We start from the raw sequence: 18,253 nt of genomic DNA, 5'->3' as shown, positions 1-18,253 counted from the left end.
AACGTCTCAAAATCAGAGTTACATCTGGATCCAGGTTTGTCTGCATAAGTTTGTCGATGGTCTTTACATCACTGCAACAGTAACAGAATTACACAGACAGCAGCTACTTTAGTGACTCCAGATTTGAAAAAAGTCAAAACCAGGAGTGCTACCACAATGTGTAACACAACAGGCAAACAATATGGTCAAACCACAGAGTCCTTTACACACCATGGCTGCACTTACAAAAAATACAAAGACAGTTGATTCTGAAAACTTTGGCATTTTAGGAAAATTCTCTTTATATATATCCTGGCTTTTATTTTTGATACTTTTGTCCAAAATTCCTAAAACTTTATGAGGATTTTTGCAAAGTGAATGATCACAACATAGTCCAACAGCAGCCTGATCAATCTGACCAAATAAGTACGCAGAGAAAACTTTAATAACTATTATCACAAAATTAAATCCATTTTTTTTATTTGGCCTGATAAAATAAATGACTGTTATATTCCACCTAGCCATCAACTCTGTGTATAGAGAGAGATGGACGATACGTGTTGCATGTATAAAACAATGAAATACAACAGAATACAAAATTATTCCTTCACATGAAATTAAAATGGAACAAAGAGAAAAGTTACTTAGTCAGTGGCTCTAGCCTTACTACACCTCTGCTTCGTTTCTTGTGCCTAAATCATCAACCAAACCTGCTAAACATAACCTAGTTAGAGATACTGTAGGAGGGACATAATTTTGTAAAATACTACCAAGTCTTTCCAAATTAAAATTACATTAAATCTTGTTAAAACAGGTTTTCACCAAAACAAAAGAAAAGAAAAGAAAATATTGAAATTATTACCCAACCTTTCTTTTTTAAACCATAATTAACATCTGAGTACCTACAGTTGATTTTGCACTCTAACCTTAGCAAATAAAAAGAAAACATAATTTCACAATGATTGGGATAGAATCCACAAAACAATTTAAATTAAGACCTGGGTTTAAAACAAACTGAATTTAGTCAGGAATTCATTGTTTCTGTATTATTGTTGGCTTAATTAGCCACTTAGCTATTCTCTCCCACGGGGCCCAAAACTGACAGTTCCAGAGCTCATACTTCTCTTATTTCATTACTGTTGTTTACAAGCAGCCTCGCTGCTCTGATCCTAAATCTTTTATCGGTTCTCTTACATCTGCTGTTGGAAAAACAGGTGAGGCAAACAGTAACTAACCCGGCTACATCCTTTAGTAGAAAAATCATTTCCCTCTTTCAAACAGCAGACCTGACAGTCACTCTGTGTGATATGTAGAGCAACAGCTATCACATCTTTAACCTTTTTTTCTTTCTCTGAGCTCCCTTTAACTTTCTTGGTGGATGTGAAGAATTCTACATCAGTATGATATTGCCAGTTCTTCAGAATGGAATGACTTAGAGAAGAAAATTTAAATGAACCAACCAACAAACAAAACGTATTAGCTTGTAAAATTACAAGCCAATACCATTTTGTAACTTTCTATTACAGTCCACTTACAAAAGCCAAGCTAATATTTGGAGGAACTATTAATATTAAACTTTAATAAGTTCAGATACATTCAGCTTTTACTCCCACCTCTGCTTCGGGTTGCCTTTGCTTTCCAGCACTCTTGTTAACCCTGTTCTGCAGCATCTCCTGTTATTTGATTGGTCTCAACAATTTGTCTACAAGGAAAAAAGTTGTTGCTTATGAATGCTGATAACATCAATGTCTCATACAGGTCCCACAACGCTGAGCATGTTTAGCCTAATAACAAATTTATTGTTTCACTGTGGCTTTGTACCACAGAAAAACATCATCCAACACCATATTTCATTTTATTACAACGAAGTGAATTGTACATCTGTGCAGGGGCTTCTAAAAAAATTCAATATCCTCTGTCTTTATAGAGATTTAGTAATCTTTAAAATTAAATTTCAACCACTGAGTATAATGATGCTGTTTTCATATGAGCAGGTATTGATGGTTTTCTAACACTTTAAAAATCACTGGCTGTTTAGTCACAATGCAGAGCAGAACCAGAGAAGCTGTCTGATGCAGAAGATCTGCTCCACAAAGGGGTTAAAATAATGCTTTTCATATGAGGCATAGATAGGTGTCCACAAAACACCTGACATGTTAAACTGCAACTGATTCATTACTTTGATGATGACTTCTCAACTCCAAGGACTTAATTTTTGTTAAACAGCTGTTTTTTCAACATCCTCTCAGTGTATAAAACCACTGAAACAGCAATGTGTTAAAAAGGTGCATTCTTTTTGCTCTCATTATTCATTGAATCTTTGCCATGACGATGCCATCTGTTTCATCTAGTCTAATTTAAATTGTTGAGTAGGTGTGTGTTTTAACTGCATAACATATGCAACACCATTTATTTAGTCAATGGAGCTTGCAAAGAAAAGCGTCTGGACTTCTTTAAGTTGCTTGAAGACGTTTCACTTCACATCCGAGAAGCTTCTTCAGTTCTAAGGTCAAATGGTGGAGAGTCCCAGATTTAAACCTAGTGGGAGTATCCCCCCGCAGAGGGACAAAAGGACCCCCTGATGATCCTCTAATCGCCTGAGCCAAGGTGTGAAACTGGGTGTGGGTCCTAATCAGTCAGGGTTTCGGGTGAGCTCATAGTGAAACCTGGCCCCACCTTATCATGCGAATTCCATTTATTTACTTTCCTTACACTTGGTTAGTGACTTTTGGTGGGATGTTGGGTGCAGTATTAAAAGACAGTGACTTACTTAAAGGTACCCTGCAAAGATTTTGGCTCATGGTAAAGTAATACATAACTATGTAATACGACACTGATGGTCGTGCTATCAGTGGGAGTTCCCATATTCTAGGTTTTTAACCAGTAGGTGAAATTATTTAGCTCTCACAGTGACTGCTGCTGAGGCTCATTGGGACCTGCACTAACTGAAAAGTTGGGTTCTGCTAATACTGTGTCATTCTGGCCTCTTTGAAACAAGCTCATAAACAGAGTGGGTTTGGTAAGAACTGCTGAACATAACTGGTGTTTGTTTTAAACACAACTCCACAGGGCACCTTAAACTGATTCCTTACTCCTTACATAGTGATGCTTGGTCAGAAACTTCTTCTACTCTAATTCTAATAGTGGGTGCACCATCTTATCTTCATTTTCAGTTGGATTTAAATGGACTAAACACCACAGGATTACTTTTACCTTCAGGCTCATTATTGCCTGATCCATACATTGATGGACTCCGGGTAAACCGTACCAGGTGGCACTTTGCAAAAGCAACATTAAAGGGATATCCAGGGTGTCAAAATCGGAATCCATGTGGTCCAGACCAAACATCACTATGTGATGAGTTAAGGGTGAGACAAGGTTGGTGTGTGCATTCATAGTGCAGACAGTGATTTTTTACAATTTTAGACCAAGCCCATGCAAGTGTCAGGCACTGAGACTGAGTCTGAAACGCCGCTCCAAATATTTCCTGGCAATAAATCCATGGTGCAAGCTCACCTTCATGCACTGTTCCAGCTACTTTCCTCCTTTCACATCCTTCTCCTCATATTAGCAAAAACAGTAAAAAACAAAAAACAAAACACACTAGATAGTATATAAGCATTTTTTTTTTGTGGAAATGTCATCATAAAAATGCCAGTGTGCACGGATAGTTTGGCTTGAACATAATATAAACTATGACCTTTACAGTGGATACAACTGCACTTAAATACACTTTTTCCTGCCAATCAAATGTCTCCTACTCTGCTGTACTCATCCTGCACCATGTCAGCTTCAGTAATCATCCTCTCATTTGCATATAAAATCTATTTAACCTCAACAGTCATATACATTTATTCACAAATGTGCACAAAATACAAATATAGATTCATTTATGGATTCTCTCTAATTACTGAATGTCTGCCTCAGACATGTTCTTCCTTTTGTTGTTTTCAACATAAAATACAGAAGCAGCAGAAGTTTTTTTTTCATCCCCTTTTGACAGCTTCATCTGACCTCTGCAAGTGTCTGGAGTTCTGGTGTATTTAGGCTCGTCCTGGTTCTTCCTCCTCCCAACACTATCATCTGATAAGGTGGCAGGAAATCCAGTCTAATCCCCACTGATCCACCCAAAGGTATGATAGAAGGTAGACACCACATGACTGATGCCAGGGAGCTGGCAAAATGAAGGGGCAGCTGAGGTTAGAGCAGCTGAGCATCCATGGAAAATGTAGTTATGTGAACAATGTCTGACTTTTTCACCCTTGTTGTCCAAAGTGTTGTAACAAAATAGAACTGTTTTGTTGGGATGTGCCCAACTGTGTTTCACATCATCCACACGGACGGTACCGTCTTTTCATCTCTCTGATTTGGCTCTCAGACTGGAAGATAACGTTCAAAGATTGTTTGGTGAAAAAAAATTAATTGATATGTTTGTCAAGAGTAATTTTGTCTTTTGCGGCAGTGTACAAAAGATTCTGAAAGAGCAGTGAGCCTGAAGATGGGGATGATGATCTGTGATGCACATGCTTGTTTACAACATTTTTGAGGAGCAATCACAGACCTTGTTCACCTGATCTGTTGATGAAGCTGTGTGAATCTGAGGAAACTGTTGTGGAAATGTTGAGCATTTAAAGGCTTCTTCTGCTTTTTCAGTGACCTCTGTATTTCTGAACCCCTGACTTTGAGGCACATTGTCTTTGGCACTTAAAATCTCAGACCCTACACTGTAACCACAGAGGGGGGAAACTGAAATTGCTTGCACTGGATTGGCCTTTAACCAGGATTTTGTTTCAGTTTCTTACACACAGCTCTCGTCTTTGTCTCCCTGGCTTTTGTTCTGCCTGGATTTTTCCATCTCCTGCCCAGGAGAAGAGAACTCTTTTGCTCCACTGCTACAATGCGCCACTCCATTTCCTAACTTCCCGATGTCTCCCAAAGGTAGCTGGGTGGAGCTGTAAGCCAGTGGGGGGATGGTGTTCACCAGTATAAGCTGAAGAGGTTTCTTCTCTGGCTGGTACTGGCAGCGAACGTATCGCAGAAACGCGGCGCGGTACGTCTTATTGAATAACGTGTAGACCAGTGGGTTGACTGCAGAGGACAAGTAGCCTACCCAGACGAAAACATTCAGCAGACCTCCCATGACTCCCGGGTCACAAACGTCAGGTTCACACACCACCACCAGCACATTGGTGATGAAAAACGGGCACCACATAACCACAAAGAGAAAAAACACCACCCCAAGGACCTTTGAAGCCTTCTGCTCGTTGCTGATCGACTGCATGGTGCGGCGCCCAAAGAGAGAGCCAGATATGCTCCCGCGGGCACCACCCAGCCCGCCAGTGCTCCCTCTGCCTGTGGCGTCACGGCTTATCGATCGCCTGAGGAGTTTCTCGGAGGACAAAGATGTTTGTGGAAAGAAGCTCAAGGTGAAGGTAGTGCTCCATTTGGGCCGTGGGACCAGCTGGTCCAAGCAGAGGGTGGCTTCGTTCTGCAGGGCGTTGATGGTCAGGAAATAGGTGACGACCATGATGGTGAGGGGGATAAAGAAGGCCACAAAGGAGCCGACCAGCACGAAATTGTTATCTGTCAGCAGACAGCTGCCATCTTTGAAGACCTTGGAGTGGTCTCTGAGACCCAGCACAGGAATCGGCATTGAGATCCCTACAGAGAAAGACAACAGCAGAGACATGAGGAGAATATTACAATTAGATAACAACCTCTATGATTCATGTAGATATTAGTGTTTGTGTCTGTACCAGAGGAGATTAGGGTCGGCTGGTGAGAGGAAACCTGGCTTTGTGCAGCAGTGGATGGATTTTCACATGAGTTTAAGTTTTATAGTCATAAATCAAAACTATTATCGGAGCACACTGATTTGCAGGCTTTATCTGTGTAAACAAGCAAAACTTTTTTGGCATAGAGACGCTGAAAAAAGTTCACGTCCCACAGCCCACGGTTTCTATCACTCATTAACAATAAAACAAAGATCCAAGTTACTTAACCTCCTAAGACCCGAACTCTTTCATGGCATGCATTTTAATTTTTTCTTTGCTATTTGGGTTGATTGGGACCTGATGAATGTAAAAACAAAGAATTACCAGATTTTTTGTTTTATTACCTAATTTTTATTTCTGAGACAAATGAGATCCACATATGAGGACATTGGTTTTAAATCTTGATAGAACAGTGGCAGTATAATGTCCTGGTAAGTGGATATCAGGCCCTTGTAGAGAAAAATTAAGTATTTTCATCCAGACATCCAAAAATGTGATGTCCACATATGTGGACGCCAGGTCCTAGGAGGTTAAAGCTCAGCTTTTTTTTCCTTAAGAAAATGACATCCAACTTCACGTCATAGAACTACACCTGTGGTGGCTCCTTGTCTCACTCCAGGACCCTGCCCCACAGTTTGAAACCACTGATTTAGCAGAAGTACTGTATACACACAAACAGTGTGTACATATATTTCACATATATTAAATCAAAGGTTTATGTAGTCAAATAATTGTTTGTTAAGTAAAATATAGACTGAATGTATACCAATCAAACACACTTATTTGACCAGATTCCATTAACTTTAACATTTCACGTTGCAATTATGTAACAAAATTACATGGATTACATTTAAATGTAATCAAATTACTTTAAGTCAGATCTTTGAGCTTAAATATTTCTTTTGAGTGGAGCTCACCAGTCTGCTCTATTTCACCGCACGGACACAACAGTTGGACCGTATCTGTTCCCAAATAAAGGCGTCAAATTTTCCATTAAGTTTGCAGCTAAAACAATTTTTTCCATTTTTCTGTCTGTCACAGTGTGGGAGGAAAGTGCAGGTTTGCCTCCACCTTACTCCTGTGGGCTGAATCTGAGGTTTGACAGTGTTTCCTTCTCCCTCTGTGGCTGACAGTAGCAGTTCACCTTGCATACTTGCCCATTTTATTACCCGATATACATCGGCTTTAAAACGTTTAACGGTGAACTTCCTTTATTGTTTTGGGTTATTTGTTCTTTTTAATTGTCTGCAGGGGCTTTGGCAGTCACACGTTGTGATAAATGTAATAAGAAAATGTCTAAAAAAGGTTTTGGATGATACTAGCAGGAACTGGGTAGAAGGAGATAAACTGAGCAATCTCCCACACGCCATGTTCTCATTACCGGCTCATAACAAATAGAAGGAAAGTGACAGAAAGAGACAGAGATAGAGCGGGGAGAGGAGGAGGGCGAGATGGTTGGAGATGGACGGGCGCAGCGAAGGTAGACTGAAATTGTTGCTGCACATTAGGAGCAGGAGGGTCAAAGATGGATAATTCTCATTAAGTTTGGCTGGTTTGACAGAAAACTGGTTTCGGTGCTTCACTGTGAAGCTTTGCAGCCCTCATAAAAGAGATATTTACTCCCATCTCAGCTGCCTGCTTCAGGGAGCGTGGGTGGGTGGACTGTCATCCTTCTACTTTAAAAGTATCGATGGTATTGTATTTAAAGCTGCAAATGCTGTAGTACAGTTTCAGAAGGTGCTCTGCATACAAAACACAACAATGACAACAGCAAAATCAGTAAGATACATCATCTGGGAATTGTATTAAAGCAGTTGTAGTAACTTTGAGCTGTTGCTGGCTCTGTTGGTCCTCTAGAAAGCACAAAGGACTGTAAAAGATTTGGTGACAGTCCAAAGAGCTGTACATATTTCATGAGTGTTTATGTTTTATTTGTGTAAAATCTGAAATGAAAAAAAAAATCTGTTTTTACAGCTGCTTCAGATACTAAAGTTTGTTTGTTTTTTGACTGAACAGCTTTGAAGATCTTTGAAGAGTGTGCAGTCTAATAGGCAGCTTTAGAGGTTGTGATAACCTGAGCGTGATTATGATGATAATACAACAGGACGTTGTGCCTTTTTGCAGCCTTTTTGTCTCTTTCCACCTGGACTTTACTATGATGCTTTTGATTCCTTGTTTTGAACTTTTGAACTTGTTACAATGTAATGTTGAAATTCTTGCAACGTCACTAAAACAACACTAAAACACTAAAAACAAAAGCTGACCAGTTATTTGGAAATATACTGTGGTGTAGTATTATCATCAGTGACAACGATGAGGCCGCCTACAGGGAGGAGGTGGATCGTCTGGCTGAGTGGTGTGACAGAAACAACCTGCTGCTTAACACCGAGAAGACCAAGGAGCTCATCGTGGACTACAGGAGGAATGCTGACCCACATCCACCCATCCACATTAAGGGGACGGCTGTGGAGCGTGTGAGCAGCTTCAAGTTCCTGGGAGTCCACATCTCCGAGGATCTCACCTGGACGACCAACTGCTCCAAGCTGGTCAAGAAGGCTCACCAGCGCCTCTTCTTCTTGAGGACTCTGAGGAAGAACCACCTGTCCTCAGACATCCTGGAGAACTTCTATCGTTGCCATAGTGAGAGAGCATCCTGACCAACTGTATAACAGTCTGGTACGGGAACTGCTCTGCCTCGGACCGGAAGGCGTTGCAGAGGGTCGTGAAAACTGCCCAGCGCATCGCCGGAGCACCACTTCCTGCCATAAAAGACATCTACAGGAAGCGGTGTCTGAAAAGGGCTGGGAAAATCATCAAAGACCCCAGTCACCCATCACATGGACTCTTCACCCTCCTGCCCTCTGGGAGGCGCTACAGGAGCCTCCGGACTAAGACCACCAGGTACCGGAACAGCTTCTTCCCCACAGCTGTCAGACTCCTGAACTCTGCCTCCTGACATCTGACCCACGTTAAACTCATAGACAGAACATACACACACCCACAATGGACAACTGTACCCTCAAACACACAATAATAACATGGACTGAACCACCACTCACAACCACTAGCACTTTATATAGCCTCTGTAGAAATTATCTACACCCTCACTTATCTTAACTGCACTACTGTATAGCTCTGTAATAATCATTCTGTACATTCAATAATCTTTAATCCTACAACTGTTTACAACTTGCACAGTTCCCATTTCTGTATAACAGTATATCTCAGATTCTGTAAAGTTATTTATTTCATATTCTGTATAGTTTTTCATATTTATATCCTGTTCATAGCCTGTACATACCTATAGTTATAGAATATTCACAACATACTTCATACCGTGTACATTATAACATACCATAATAGACCCATTTCTGTAATATATTTACATATCTATATTATTGCTAATATATATTGTAATATACCTATATCACTAAAGCACTTCTGGATGGATGCAAACTGCATTTCGTTGCCCTGTACCTGTGCATGTGCAATGACAATAAAGTTGAATTCTATTCTATTCTATTCTATTCTATTCTATATAATCAAATAAAGTTACTCATGTCCAGGTATTAACAAATTAATACCCATTATCCATTGCCTACTCCCATAAAAGTTTGGTTAATGAAAGTAAAGTAAGTAAGTAAATCTTGCTTCCATTATCTCACTTTTACTTCTCTACAAACATCTTAAAGTACGTTTAAAAAGAATGAAGACTATCTATATAAAATATGATATTGTTCTCTTAAAAGGAGTTTTGGACTCTCGTCATGTCTTATTGTGGTTGATTTTGATCTCTTTGCCATTTAATCTCTTCATATAATTTTTATGTAGTTTAGGTTGAGTTTGTCAGAGTCTTTAACTTTTGGTCATTTCTGGCATGTCTTATTGCTTGATTAACCTTCTAATGAGAAACATTAAAGATGGATTTTACCCAGAGCCGCCCTGACACTTTGGGCCCAAGTCTCTTACGTAGCAGGCCTGTCCCTCCGTGACAAATGCAAACTCAGACACGCTCACAATGTTTGATTGAGAGCTGAAGAGTGCTTTTAGACTCGAGGCTCACAGACAAGCATGATATGGCATCTGCTGTGCCGTTATTAAACTCCATGGTGATAACATTCGGGCTAAATGTCGATGTGCTATCAAGCTCCTCATTACAAAATTACGTTTTGTAGGTGAGTAGAGGCTGTCTGCTGTGGATATGTGGCTTTGTATGTTTTTAAAAAGCAGGTGATTAGGCACAGACGTATTTTTCATCATTACTGTGGAGCGGTTAGGCAGCTGACGGACTGAAGGTGTCAAAGAAAAAGAAACACTCAAAAACAGAGCTGGATTCAAAGAGAAAGGAAATATCATTAGTAACTTTAAATTGCTGTCTGCTTCATATCCAGCTGATCAAACGTTATTTGTTGAGGTGACGGTGATACAAGTCCCTGGATTAATTTTGTTCTTCAGATAAGTCCCTCAAGCATCCATCACACAGAATCACAGAAATCAAAAGCTAGTTGTTGTTTTTTGTGTTTTTTGGCCTCCTTCTCTTGTCCCTGATGGCAAACTCAACACTGAGGACATGAAACAAATCGGTCAGGAAATAATATATCAGAGGTGGAAAAGAAGATGAAAGACGATCAAGTGGGAGAAAACAGAGGGGAGGGAGACACAAAGGAGATGAAGAAGAAGAGAGAGATGATGGAGAATGCTTCAGTCTGGAAGTATAAATCAAGACATTTAGGAGAATCAGTGCAGCCTGAAATCTGATTGGAAAATGCTTCAAACAGCTGGTTTGTGCTTAGAACTCTGAAAGCAAAAAAACGATGACTATAAGCTTTTTATTGTACTGCATTCATCTGATAAAAGCAGTGATTGCTTTTAGTTCTCTGTACCTGCTTTAACTGCGAGGTGTGGAGGTGGAATGAGCTGTTAGATTAAGGAACAGGGGACTATTTTTCCTGCCAAGAAACAACTTTGCTTAGATGTGCATTAGAATTTATATGGGCCTACATAACTGATAAAAAGATTTTATAAGAAATTTGTCACTGGGGATTAGGAAACTGAGATCTGTAGAAATAGAAAGACACAAAGAAGCTTACAGGAAACTTGCTTGGGGCACTTTCTTACGTGTTGTTATATTGTATAATATCTGTTTGGTGCAAATACACACAAAAAAGGAAAAATCATCAATTTACCAACGAAGAAAAGGGATTTAGGAAGCAGCGTGAACAGACTGCAAATACAGAAAAGACAAAATAGCACAAAATTTAAAAAAAATTATTCCCATTAATAGCTGCTTACATAATATGAACATCATTATATGAATTAACAGATGCAGCCGCTTAAAATGGCTCATCCCTGACAGGACAATGATGGATGCCTGATGTAGTCCTGACCGATTACCGGCTGATAGATGAGCGTAATATCAATTTAAAAACCACCACTAAATAACAGGAAGGAAAACCTTAATATTTATGGAAGTCACATAGTAGTAGACTGCATTTATTGTAAACAACAATTTAGGCTCAATAAAAAATGAAGTTCTACCAGTCTCAGAAATAAACTCCACATCTGGTTTGGGATCTATGAGGAGGCTTGTGTGCAAGAATATTATTTTTCTGTATTTAATTTACTTTTAAATTGTATCTATGAATGAGGAACTGTTTACTGGAAATAGTTTTGGTGATTTGCAGAGTAAAATGGTAAATGGCCTGTATTTGTATAGCACTTTTCTAATCCCTAAGGACCCCGAAGCGCTTTACACAACCAGTCATCCACCCATTCACACACTGGTGATGGCAAGCTACATTGTAGCCACAGCCACCCTGGGGCACACTGACAGAGGCGAGTAAATGTCTGAATGGTCAAACTAACTGTAAAGTTTTATCCATTTGATTTAAGGGTTTTTTAAAAAAATATATTTTAATGGGTGTAGAGGTTCACAATGAAAGCTATTGCAGAATGTGAAATTCATTTCAGTTTTATTTATATAGCATCAAATCAAAACTGTGGCCTCAATGCTTTATGTTATTAGGCAAAGACACCGTACAATAATACAGAGAAAATCATCTATAGCTGACAATCCAAGTCAAAGGTTTTTTGAAGAATGCGGCATTTCTTGGTTACACTCTGCAGTTGAGTGAAAGGGGTGTGTTTATAGTGGAAAGCAGATACGCCCCAAGGAATGAAGGGGAGAATCCCTGTTGACTGACTGTTGGCTAACCTCTGGTTAAAGCCGGCAACTTTGAATGGCAGTATCTATTGTTGATGAGACGTCAAAAGGACCACGGATGAAACTACAGGAATACTACAATCAGAACTGAAAGAGCTGAAGAAATGTAGCAGATTTACAACCATTTAATAACTTGCATGCGTTTTATCTCTATTATTTGATACCAGATGTTCCACAAACTTGTGTTGTAGGATAATATATTTTGAATTATGATAGCATATTTATCTTCACTCAATGCTTGGGTAAATTTACAAGGATAAGCTCTAACTCCAGTCAACATGCAGCTGTTTTTGAAACACCTGCTTGTTCATCTAAGTAGGGAATCATAAGATAAGATAAGACTTTATTGATCCTACGATGTAGAAATTTTTGCATTGAAAAACAAATTAAGTGCAGTGCATACAATCCTGCAGATGCAGGTCAGGAGCTGCAGTCTATGTTCATATCATGAGAATGTAGAGAATGTGATCTGAGTGAACTCGGTGAATTTTCCACTGTTTTTGTGTGTTTACAAAGCAGTCCATAGAGCTGCAGTTCTACAGATGGAAAAAACTTTTGTTAGTTTTCTGTCTGGAGCTGAAAGAAAGGCTACTGTAGCACACATTCAGCCTCGAGGCAAATGGGCTACTAAGGAAGATATTGGGTTTCTCTTCTCTTGTGAAAATGATCAACCTTCAGAGAGCTGAATTCAAAGACACTCACACAACCTTTTCACTGCTGGTTTCTTTGATCTGTGAGTCTTGATTTGTTTGCCATAGAGGTTTGCAGATGTGTCGTCCGTTTGAGCTGTTTGTGTCTGTTTTTGGCTAAAGTGCTGCTATGAGATGATTCAAATGGAGAAAATCCAGTGCTCTGCTCTATCAGAGCCACTGAGGATATAGTGATGAATATGAAATCAGTGATTCATCACTGGTGATAGTCAAAGCCATGAGTAGTATCAGTAGTCATTACCACATGAGTACTCATGGGCCAGACCTCACCCATCTTTATACTTGACCTTAATTTTGGTCTGAAATACACAGTTAAAATAGATTTTGATCACACTATCCACAATAGAGTCAAAAGTACTTTAATGTGTAGTTTTACTGTAGGCATCTCATGAACATACACTCACACATTCAAATCAAAAGCACATGACATTTCTTTCCTTTGTTATTTTGGACTTCTTACGAAATTTTCTTCAGTTTGAGAAATTTCAAGAAAGTTGTGATCCTGAAGTTAACCCAGAACCAACTAGTTCAATAAATGCTGTTTCTGGGCCAAAGAAGAAGATCAGGTTCTCAATCATATAAAAGAGGAGTAGATAAAGTACAGTGGGGTAAAAAAGTATTTAGCCAGCCACCGATTGTGCAAGTTCCCCCACTTAAAATGATGACAGAGGTCAGTAATTTGCACCAGAGGTACACTTCAACTGTGAGAGACAGAATGTGAAAAAAAAAATCCATGAATCCACATGGTAGGATTTGTAAAGAATTTATTCGTAAATCAGGGTGGAAAATAAGTATTTGGTCAATAACAAAAAAACAACTCAATACTTTGTAACATAACCTTTGTTGGCAATAACAGAGGTCAAACGTTTACTATAGGTCTTTACCAGGTTTGCACACACAGTAGCTGGTATTTTGGCCCATTCCTCCATGCAGATCTTCTCGAGAGCAGTGATGTTTTGGGGCTGTCGCCGAGCAACACGGACTTTCAACTCCCGCCACAGATTTTCTATGGGGTTGAGGTCTGGAGACTGGCTAGGCCACTCCAGGACTTTCAAATGCTTCTTACGGAGCCACTCCTTTGTTGCCCGGGCGGTGTGTTTTGGATCATTGTCATGTTGGAAGACCCAGCCTCGTTTCATCTTCAAAGTTCTCACTGATGGAAGGAGGTTTTGGCTCAAAATCTCACGATACATGGCCCCATTCATTCTGTCCTTAACACGGATCAGTCGTCCTGTCCCCTTGGCAGAAAAACAGCCCCATAGCATGATGTTTCCACCCCCATGCTTCACAGTAGGTATGGTGTTCTTGGGATGCAACTCAGTATTCTTCTTCCTCCAAACACGACGAGTTGAGTTTATACCAAAAAGTTCTACTTTGGTTTCATCTGACCACATGACATTCTCCCAATCCTCTGCTGTATCATCCATGTGCTCTCTGGCAAACTTCAGACGGGCCTGGACATGCACTGGCTTCAGCAGCGGAACACGTCTGGCACTGCGGGATTTGATTCCCTGCCGTTGTAGTGTGTTACTGATGGTGACCTTTGTTACTTTGGTCCCAGCTCTCTGCAGGTCATTCACCAGGTCCCCCTGTGTGGTTCTGCGATCTTTGCTCACCGTTCTCATGATCATTTTGACCCCACGGGATGAGATCTTGCGTGGAGCCCCAGATGGAGGGAGATTATCAGTGGTCTTGTATGTCTTCCATTTTCTGATGATTGCTCCCACAGTTGATTTTTTCACACCAAGCTGCTCGCCTATTGTAGATTCACTCTTCCCAGTCTGGTGCAGGTCTACAATACTTTTCCTGGTGTCCTTCGAAAGCTCTTTGGTCTTGGCCATGGCGGAGTTTGGAGTCTGACTGTTTGAGGCTGTGGACAGGTGTCTTTTATACAGATGATGAGTTTAAACAGGTGCCATTCATACAGGTAACGAGTGGGGGACAGAAAAGCTTCTTACAGAAGACGTTACAGGTCTGTGAGAGCCAGAGATTTTCCTTGTTTGAGGTGACCAAATACTTATTTTCCACCCTAATTTATGAATAAATTCTTTACAAATCCTACCAGGTGAATTCATGGATTTTTTTTTTCACATTCTGTCTCTCACAGTTGAAGTGTACCTCTGGTGCAAATTACTGACCTCTGTCATCATTTTAAGTGGGGGAACTTGCACAATCGGTGGCTGACTAAATACTTTTTTGCCCCACTGTAGATTGTAAACCTATACAAATATAGATATTATCTTGAGACTGAAAAATAATGCAACCACAACCACATGAGGGTTTTTTTCTTCCTGCCAGCCGTCAGCTCTGTGTTGTAGCCAGCAGACTCTGTTAGTTAGATGAGGGTTTGTTCACATCACAGCAGCAGCTCTAGATGGATTAGAGTCTTATTTCCTGCTGTAAATATGTTGACATTCAGTACTGGAAGACACCAGGATGACAAGTGGCTACAAAATTGGCAAACATGTCGTGGTGACAAAGACTCTGGTCTTTGCTGTTGGCTTTAATTAGTCAATTTTTCACAAAGAGCTGGCAGCATCCAAGTCATGTTATTCTTCTGTTAAATCCATTTTAATTCTGACCTTTGAATGGGCCTGTTTTCTATCTTCATGCACGGGACTGTGCCATTCATGTCTCCAGACGTGAATGTTTATTTTGGATCTTTCTGCAGCGCCCTGGATCATAATCTCTTTTTAATGAAATTAATTTTACTATTGGTACAGTAAGCTGCAATATGACAAAGACAACAGTAAACTGCACTTAAAGGAAAAGTTGAAGGGTATGGAGGAAGTATACTGAGGCTTTTCCCTTTCAAACTGAGAATGAGATAAATGTCACTTATTTGAGCTTAGTGTAAGTCTAAGTTCTTGGGTAATGTTTTCATGAATGTTACAAAAACGAAAATTTGAAAATTCTATTGTTTTCTATTTAACAGATGAAAGGTTTTCAGGTTCTCCACAGTTCAGTGATTGCTTTGTCCCAGTTCTTTTGCAGCAGGTTTTGAAATTTGACAAAATTAACATGAGTAAAGCTCACTGATTAAACAAAGATGCATATGTCCTGTTTTGGTGAAATTATGCAAACTGTAGGCTCAGTTTTTTGTTCTTAGATAAAAAGAGAAGGACCCGGTGTGGTCTTCTGCTGTTGTGCATTGAGAGATGCTCTTCCAAACAACAAGTGGTTATTTGAATTACTTTTGCCTTCCTGTCAGCCCAAATTCTCCTCTGAGCTCTGGTAACAATAGGGCGTTTGTGCCAAGACAACTGCCTCTCACAGGATATTTTCTTTATTAGGCCAGTCTGTGTAAACCCTACGGATAATTGTGCAGGAAACTTTCAGTAGCTCAACAGTTTCTGAAACAATTTATGACATTCTTAAGTAACTCTGAATTCCACAATCAGAGTCACCTAAATCCCCTCCGTTCCCCTATTCTGATGCTCTGCCTGATCTTAACCATCTATATGCAATTAGTTTGTGCCAAGTTGCTGAGCACTTGGACACTAGCAACTGTTTATAAGTGATGTAAATGTTTTGCATTTAACTGTATGTTGTTTACTTGAAATGCAGTCTCTTCCGCTCACTCTGAAGCTTTCTGCCTCGTGATCATTTATTCACATAATATCAGGTAAGAGCCCCAGCAGGAGGTAAAGCAGCAAAAACAAAAGAAGACTTCAGTACTGAGTGACGCAGATGTCTTCTCTCTGACTTCACTGAGCGGAAAAGGGAAAACAAGCCTCTCAGGAAATGGTCTGTAATAAATGTGGTTTGTGTCAAAATATGTTTCCACCCCAGTGAATCAATATTTGTGGTGTTCATGCTTAACAGGCAATGCTAGAAATTCATGAGTCTTTAAAGTTGTTTGTCCCACACAAGCAGATGGAGTCTCACTTTTACGAATGTCTCACACATCAACTGCTGTTACAAGGAGATACATCTGGCCTGTTTCCAACATCCCTGTCTCACTTCTCATTTCTGTTTTGTCACCTAACACTTTTTTCTATACATTTCTCCTCTTTGATATAATCTCCACTTTCATTATAATAGCCATGTTACAGACTGTGGCACCTAAATTGTTTGTTATTGCACAAATCTTTTTGTAATTGCATTTTGTTAACTTTTGACTGTTTTTGTTTTATACCTTGTAAAGCACTTTGTGATCTTTTATCTAGAAATGTGCTATATAAATAAAATTTTACTTTTTACTTACTTACAAACAATGTGCTGATTGTTATGCAGTAGCTCATCTGCATAAGGTAACCTGCTTATACATCATATCAATACTCTTTCTATCCAGTTTTCAGGTGCATTTTGAGTTCAAACCCTGATGCTGAGATTCTGAAAGTATTTTCATTTCAAATTCTAATAATCTTTCAGGCTTGGTTAAATACAGTGTTTTGACAAAGTACAATGAAATCAGACTGAGTGAATATATTATGCTCGTGAACCATGTAAGTGACACATAAAGGGAAGCTTCCCCTTCTCCCTGGCAAGCTTAGCAGCTGACCTACATAGCCCATATTGCTTGGGTAGCCATTCACAGACAGAAAATGAAATGTTAGACAAACATAAATTAGAACACTAGGCACTTTGTTCTAAAAGGTTCTGATTCCACTTCAAGATACTCTCTGGTATAAATAGATAACTATGCACTCATAAAATAGAGCTTGAATAATTTTACCTTATATAAGGAATTTCCCAAGCAAAATATATGTAGCGCTGTACAAATGTTTTAAACCACCCCTGATTTAGGCCATGACTGAGTGTCCCACTGTGTGTTTTTCTAACCAGGTGATGCTTTTATTGGATTGGCAGCGCGTTTAGGATTATTGTCATGGTGAAAAATGAAGCCGATTCCAATCAGACACTTTGCAGACAGTATTGCATGGTGGATCTGGCAGTACTTCTCTGCACTTGTAATTCTATCAATTTTAACAAGATGTCCAACACCACTGGCTGAAAGTCAGTCCCAAATTATGACAGAGCTTCGAGGTGTTTTACAGATGGCTGTAGATGCTCAGTGTTGTACCTCTCTCCTCCCAGTGTTGGGAAGGTTACTTTTAAAATGTATTCCATTACAGATTACAGAATACATGCCCCAAAATGTATTCTGTAACGTATTCCGTTACGTTACTCGATGAGAGTAACGTAACGGAATACTTTGGATTACTTAATATGTTATCATGCTTTTTACAACAACGTGAATGTACTATTGCTGTGTGATTTATTACTATTACTGAAGGTCCGCGGCTCCGAACTGTAGTAAAGGGACCTCTGACTAATACGGCGGGGTCCCTGTCGGCTCGTAGCCGAAAACTAGCTTTACTTTGTTGTGTGGGTCAACTTTACTTGCGAGAGACAGACAGAGGCGTTGAAAGGCTGCTCCAACGGAACTTATTGTTTCAGAGGAAAACACGAACACAGCCTACAGTCGAGTCTTAATAGCTTACTTACAACTGGGCTCGTCAGGCACTCTTCTTGGCTGCAGTGGTTATTATTATATTTACATGCTTCCAGCTCCCGTTTCTGCTCGATGACAACTCGTACTTTTCCACTCGCCTTTTTCTCCC

The 18,253-nt window shown here is 39.8% G+C and overlaps 1 protein-coding gene across 2 annotated transcripts in view; it reads right to left on the bottom strand.

Annotated features, from left to right (window-relative positions):
• Positions 1–2,680: 2,680 nt before the first annotated feature.
• htr2aa (5-hydroxytryptamine (serotonin) receptor 2A-a) overlaps positions 2,681–18,253 on the bottom strand; it is a 112,737-nt gene continuing 97,164 nt past the window's right edge. For both annotated transcript variants that reach the window (XM_082508529.1, XM_082508530.1), the window contains one exon: positions 2,681–5,640. In XM_082508529.1, the coding sequence (XP_082364655.1) occupies positions 4,778–5,640 (863 nt within the window). In that variant the 3' untranslated portion in view covers positions 2,681–4,777. The remainder of the gene's footprint in view (positions 5,641–18,253) is intronic.

The sequence above is a fragment of the Aulonocara stuartgranti genome (genome assembly GCF_965226115.1).
Source record: "Aulonocara stuartgranti genome assembly, chromosome: 16".
Lineage (NCBI taxonomy): Eukaryota > Metazoa > Chordata > Actinopteri > Cichliformes > Cichlidae > Aulonocara > Aulonocara stuartgranti.
The sequence above is the reverse complement of the archived record's forward strand: the minus strand, read 5'-3'. Positions and strand labels throughout refer to the sequence as shown.